Here is a 7,097-nt window from a genome sequence, read left to right on the forward strand (position 1 = left end):
ATCTCTCTCGTATAGTTTGCTTGCATGGAGTCCCAAAGACTATAATATCAGACCGAGGCACCCAATTCGTCTCCAAATTTTGGGATCACCTACAACAAGCTCTGGGCACGCAGCTAGCTTTCAGTACAACATACCACCCTCAGACTGATGGACAGACGGAACGTGTGAACCAGATCCTAGAGGATATGCTAAGGGCCTGTGTGCTCACCTATGGATCCAGTTGGGAAGAGATTTTGCCGTATGCCGAATTTGCTTACAACAACAGTTACCAAGCCAGCTTGCAAATGGCACCCTTTGAAGCATTGTACGGACGGAGGTGTCGTACCCCACTGAATTGGTCAGAAACAGGTGACAGCCGTATCTTCGGCCCAGACATGCTTAAAGAGGCCGAGGAGAAAGTTAAGCAGATCAGGGACAGACTCAAGACAGCACAAAGCCGCCAAAAGAGCTACTATGATCAGAAGCACCGTGAGGTCAGCTTTGAACCCGGTGATTCCGTATACCTCCGAGTATCTCCTATGAGGGGTCTACAACGGTTCAAAATTAAGGGGAAGCTAGCCCCAAGATTTATTGGACCATTTTGTGTAAAGGCACGAAGAGGCACGGTAGCCTACCAACTAGACCTACCCAAGGAGCTGTCAGACGTCCATGACGTGTTCCACGTCTCACAGTTAAGAAAATGTGTGAGCAACCCAGAAAAACATGTACCTCATGAGGACATTGATATGCAACCAGATCTCACCTACAGAGAAAGGCCGGTAAAGATTCTAGAAGAGTCTGAACGGAGGACCCGTCAGAAAACGACAAGATTTTTCAGGGTTCAGTGGAGCAACCACACTGAGGATGAAGCCACATGGGAAAAGGAAGATTTCCTCCGGGCAGAGTATCCATATCTATTTGAGAATCAGCAGAAATCTCGAGGACGAGATTTTTCCTAAGGAGGTAGGTGTTGTGACACCCAAGTTTTTTTTATTTGTTTTTTTCAAAAGGCTTTTATTTGACTTGAGGGGAGTGATCAAATTTTTTTCTTCAAGAGAACTCTCACTCTCAAATATTTTCTTTATGGCAAAAGTTTTATTTGGATTCAACCAAGATCTGTCTTTGGTCTTGGAGGTTCTTGCTTTTCACTTGGACTCAAGACAAAATATTTTCACTTGGGAAATGACTTTTGAAAATCTCCTTGAAAATTTGCACTATGGCTTTTGGAAAATCCTTTGCCACTTTCAACAATTCCTTCTTGCCATGGCCCTAGTGCAAATCCTCTCCCCTAACCCTTCCCTCACCTTTGGATCATGTTTTACACCTAATCCAGCTAGTTGAACCTCCCCATGTGATTATTTCCATTTAAATTCTATTCAAATAATTTTCTGCCTCCTTTTCTAACACTTGGAGATTTGCAAAGGAACTCCACTTTCTGTCTTGATTTTTGCCCCAAACCTTTTTCCCCTCCTAGTCCTTTGAACCCTCAACCTAGAACCATGAAGATCCACTGGTCTTCAGTTCAAAATTTGCAAACTACACCTGCTGCAAGTTTGGACCAGATTTGTCAAATTTGGTGAAATTCATTCAAAACCTCCTCCAAAAATTCCAAATAAAATCAGGCAGCCTCTGGGTGCATTGAGTGGTCACCTCACCAAGTTACAACTCCAGAAAAATTCATCTCATAGCCAAAACCTTCTGTCGAACACCTGCAGTGCACTGTCTATGTCAAGTTCAGAAAGTTCAGAGAACACTGCAGTGGCCTGCTGTCGTTTTCTTCAGAGAAGGACGTCGATCTCGCCAGTGCCACCGCGTCGCCTTGCTCCTCGTCCCCGCCCTCTTGTTCCTGCACCGCACGAACGCCTGGCGCCTTGCAGGCGTCGGCGACGAGCCGCAGAAGGTGCGCCACCCCGTGACCGACGCCGGCGGCGGCTTTGCGGACGCCAGCGGGAGACACGGCGCCGACGACGCCACCCAGCGCCGCCCAAACCACCGGAGCCCGCCGCGTGGCCTTCCACTCCCCCGAATGCGCTGCAGCACTCGTCGTGAACCGCAGGGCACGGAGCGCGCTCTCTGCCGCCGTTGAGCCCGTGCGGTCACCTCACCGTGGACCGACGCCATTACGCCAAGACCGACCCCGTTTAGCTGTGAAACGACTCCAGTAACCTCCACTGATGCTGCCTGGCCACTCAAACCTCCTGCCAATCCACTGCTCCGCCGTAATCGCTCGCCGGAGATTCTCCGTTCACGGCCACCCCGTCGATCTGCCTATAAATAGAGACCCCGAGCTTCAACTCGAGCACCCACCATCCCTGCACTCCCCCTAGAGCAAGCCTAGCCACTGGTAGAGCCCCGAGGAGGTCTCCTTCCTCGACTCCGGCCGCCGCGACCCGCCACGGGATCCAGCCCGATTCACCCCCCTTGCAGCCCTCCACCGGAGTTCCCCATCCTCACCCGAGCCGCCGTCCGCCGGAGATAGTGTCGCCGTCGACGTGGTGCTCCCCGTTGGACGAGTCCACCACCCACCGACGCGGAAGAAGACGCTGAAGCTCTTGGTTCCGGAAGAGGTGAAGGAGCCGCGAACTTCGCCGAGCTAGACTCCGACTTCTCCGAACCAGGCAAGCATGTTTTGAACATTTGATATGACAGGTGTTTTGCATGTTCGCGTGAAAGTTTGTGCGTGGCATATGAGTACTGGTAAATACCTCGTTGCTTGTAAGGCAACAACCCGGTTGTTCCAAAGTCGCGATGATATCTGATGAGAGATGGCCTAATCATGTGGTGACATGAAGGGCAGCAAGGTGGTACTGTTGTAGCATACCAGCCTTGCGTCATCCGACTTTCCCGGACGTTAACGTGGTTGGAGCCACGTTATCGTTCCTTTCCCGCATGTTCCAAAGTTGCGATGATCTCTGATGAGAGATGGCCTAATCATGTGGTGACATGAAGGGCAGCAAGGTGGTACTGTTGTAGCATACCAGCCTTGCGTCATCCGACTCTCTCCGACGTTAACGTGGTTGGAGCCACGTTACCGTTCTTTCCCCTTTCCGTGCTACCACATGTCTCATTGCCAGGATGCGGTTTAGTAAGTTGGTAACCTCTTTTCGTGTACACACCAAACAGAGAGGCCGGGATGATGGTACCTTGGCCCAGGATTAAAGCCAGTCATCCGGTCAGGGGGCATGGGTGTTTCCGGTTGGGACCAAGAGGGGGGGCACCCCCTTAGAGCGCGCGTATAAAAATTTGATCCCATGCTACGCGAGGTTGTAGCCTCCCCGTCTCAAGGTTTTTCTTGAATGTTGCCGAGGGTGATCCCTGGCTTCGGACGGTTGAATTGGGTGTGTACTGGTTAGACGTGTTTCTTCCAAAACACCGTAGACGGAACTAGTCCCCGTGACTACTGAAATCCGTTGGCTGTGGTTAAGTACAAACTCTGCAGAGTCAATCCTCTCCAAATCATCGTATCCATGATCAAGTAGTGTAAACCTTATATCCATATCTATCCGTGTGAAACAAACTTGTCCCCGGTGAACAAGCTCAAGTGGTAAATCCAGTTTTATTGTTATTTCTGTGGATGGACTAACCTTATATTTGTCGCATGCTTGTGATAATTTATGTTCCCGAACGATTGTATTATTGAGCTGTGATATAAGCCCTTTATGTGACGTCGCGCAGACGTCCGACTGTGGCGTGTATTCGTTTCTCACTTTAAATATAAGCCCTTTATGTGATGTCGCTCAGACGTCCGACTGTGGCATGCACTGTCTTTATTTTCTGTTATAAGCCCTTTATGTGGTGTCGCCCCGACGCCCGACTGTGGCATTATCATTCCGCATTTTCCGCTCGAGGAGTCTTTCAGACACTCGTTTGGCACCAGTATTATTATTCCGCATTTTCCGCTCGAGGAGTCTTTCAGACACTCGTTTGGCACCTGTATTATTATTATTCCGCATTTTCCGCTCGAGGAGTCTTTCAGACACTCGTTTGGCACCAGTATTACTATTCTGCAGTTTCCGCTCGAGGCGTCATTCAGACCCTCGCTTGGCACCCAGTATTTATTATCTCTATGTCTGATCGCACTGGTTAACTTGTTCATGTGCTTCATGTTTACATTTGTTATACCTTATGTCCGAACTGTCTTGCGAGTACTTTCATAGTACTCACTTGGCTTGTTGATTTGGCCAGATGTTGACGAAGGCGATCTCTTGGATGAAGAGTTTGATAGCGCGTCCGATGCCTAGAGGAGTCCCAGTCAGTCCTGCGCGATCCCGGATATTGGTCACTTGTTTTGTATACGCTTCCGCCACCCGCAATAAGTCTTCTCGAGCCTCACTCCGACGCTCGAAGAGTTGTAGTCTTCTGGAATCATATCACTCGCTTCGCGATGATATTTCCACCACCGTTATTATCGTGAGATAGTAGTTTGCCACCCTACCCGCCGTCTTGTTTTAGCGGCGTGCATGTAATAAATTGTTGGGCAGTCTCTGCTCAACCTTGTATTATATTTAGTACTCCTGGTATTTTTCTTCTGTGAGCAAGATATTGTCTACCAGTGAGAAGGAATTCTTCCTCGCTGGTCCGTAAAAGGGATTGGTCTCTCAATAATTATTTTATTAAAAAACCGGTCGTGACAACGTGTGATGAAATATGAGTTTTTATTTCTTGAACTATATAATTTGTATTGAACTATTTGTTGAACTATTTTGATTTTTATTGATTTGATGTGATAAATATGTGACATAAAAACCACGGCGAACCACGCCGAATATGGCCCGATTCGCGCCGATATCGGGCCATTTTTCGCCGAAAGGCGGCCAAGAATGGGCCGATATCGGCGCCTGGGGACGACGGTTGGATGCCTAACCGCCCCCAGACTCGATTCTACCGCCGGCTCGTCTTCAGGCGACGATTTTTATGCCTTGGGGGGGGGGGGGGGGGGGGGCAACGGCTGGAGATGCTCTTACTACCATGCCAGGAAGATGGCTAACAAATTTCCTCAGGAAGATAACCAAAGGCAGCAAGGAGCTTGGGGTCTCTTGAAGGAAGCAGATGAGTGAGGTCGATGCTTGGCCACTAAGTAGATGGTGATTAGCTCCGTGGGCCGCGGCAATCGCCGGAGACATACATCCTTCGGGATTCTCAACTCCCACTGGTTACTCGGACGGGCTCACCCCCACTGTGTGTGTGTGGGGGGGGGGGGGGGGGGGGGGGGTGGATTTGGAACGTGGCAGAGAAAGTTCGTAAAAAACATTGCAGAAAGCCCTCTCAGGAGTCATGTTATTGCAGGCAGGTCCACATGCTTCAAAGCTGGCTGTCCGATCTCAAGCCGATAATGACCTCTTGAAGATCAACAATAATTGACAATTGCTGTCACAAGGTGCTATGTGCACAGCACAAACGCAATGAATGGAAATGAAAATCCCAGAGAATGCATGCAAGGTAGGGGTTACAGCAAGGATATATAGCTAGGCCTAGGCGATGAGGTCCTTGAGGTAGTTGTCGTAGACGTAGTCCACGAGGATCCTGTAGGCCTTCTCGGTGGGGTGGTAGCTGTCCCAGAACAGGTACTCCTCCACGTCCCCGCACACCGCCGACGTGACGCCGTTGCAGAGCACGGCGACCTCCATCATGCCCGTGCCGCAGCAGCCCAGCCTGGACTCCCTGAACCCGTACCCGTCCGGCCGCACCATCATGTCCAGCAGGTACCCGTAGATGTCCATCAGCGTCACCCTCGCCCCCGGGTGCCTCGCCTTGAGGGACTCGACGGCGGTGCCCATTCCCGCGTTCACCAGCTCGGCGATCTCGTTGTGGCCGGGGGAGCACTCGCGCCCCATGCCGCCCGAGAGCGTGCGCTGGGAGGGCACGCACCCGATGGGCGGCATGGAGATGACGGCGACGCGGCGGGCGCCCGCGGCGAGCAGGCCGTCGAGGAAGGCGGTGGCGTGGGCGACGATGAGCGACGCGTAGGAGGCGTGCGAGTAGGAGCTCCGCGCGCGCATGGTGAAGTAGGTGTTGGCCACGTCGTCGCTGCCGGCGCACACCGCGAACACGCCCCTGGCGAGGATCTCCGAGAGCGCGGCGTCGCCGGCGGCGGCCCGGACCCTGGCCTTGTAGTCGTCGAACATGCGGAGCTGGTCCGTCATGGAGATGACGGAGGCGAGCTGCGCCGTGAGCGGGTCGTACCCCGTGCCGCCCGACGCGAAGCTGACGCCCGTGAGCAGGTCGTGCCGCGACAGGTTCGGGGCCAGGTACGCCGGGAGGAGCTGCTTGAGCCCGAGCCTGGAGGCGATGAAGTCGGTGGGGATCCTGCCGTTGCAGAAGCGGCCGGTGGGGCGGTGGTCGGCGCCGAAGTCGTGGCCGTAGGGCGCGAAGTTGGCCTTGACGATGGTGCTGATGGCGTTGTTGTTGCCCGGGTCGACGATCGAGTCGCCGAACACCACCAGCGCCGGCACCTGCTGCTTCTTCCCATCAACATGCTTCTTGGGCGGCGCCGTCGCCGTCACAGTTGAACCGGCACGTGCGGTGCTGCTGCCCGTGTACGTGGCTCGGCTGGAAACCCCGGTCGCCGCCGCCACCAGCAGCAACGACACCAGCAAGACCGACACGGAGTTGCTGCCCTGCATCCTTCTTGTTGCACGCCCCATGCCCATTGCCATTGGTAGCTAGCAGAGTGTGTGGAGTGCACTGGAGAGTGATAGGGGAGTGGGGAGTGGAGTGCTGTGCGTTGGAGAGGGTAGGATTTATGCATGGATTTCGGCGCATGCAGACTGGCAAGGATCACATGGCCTGAGTAAATGCCAGCGCTACCAGTCTATCGGTGGTGTGGTACAGCACGTAGAGACGTACTACTAGTAGAGTAGTAGTACGTCAAATCCATTCATTGCGTTTCAGTAGATGTTGGCTAGCCTAAATACGACCTGCATGTCTGCATTCATCTCTTGCGGATCTCACTCGCCAATTCATTTCATTTATTCATGTCACCAAACCAAACCATACCAAACGGCCAAACCAAATGGCCAATGCCAACGCATGCTTGTTGACTGCCGTGCTCGAGCTCGAGTCAGTCAAGGATGTACGTTGTCAGCTCCTATTCGCCACTGTTTTGCTAGAGGCCGCGG

At 52.7% G+C, this 7,097-nt stretch overlaps 1 protein-coding gene across 1 annotated transcript; it reads right to left on the reverse strand.

The window, feature by feature from the left end:
• Positions 1-5,229: 5,229 nt before the first annotated feature.
• LOC109761119 (GDSL esterase/lipase EXL3) lies at positions 5,230-6,840 on the reverse strand. Its single transcript, XM_020319914.4, has one exon. It carries the CDS (start codon positions 6,633-6,635, stop codon positions 5,451-5,453), a length of 1,185 nt encoding a protein of 394 aa, XP_020175503.1. The 5' UTR covers positions 6,636-6,840; the 3' UTR covers positions 5,230-5,450.
• Positions 6,841-7,097: the final 257 nt, after the last annotated feature.

This window comes from Aegilops tauschii, chromosome 1 (assembly GCF_002575655.3).
Source record: "Aegilops tauschii subsp. strangulata cultivar AL8/78 chromosome 1, Aet v6.0, whole genome shotgun sequence".
NCBI lineage: Eukaryota > Viridiplantae > Streptophyta > Magnoliopsida > Poales > Poaceae > Aegilops > Aegilops tauschii.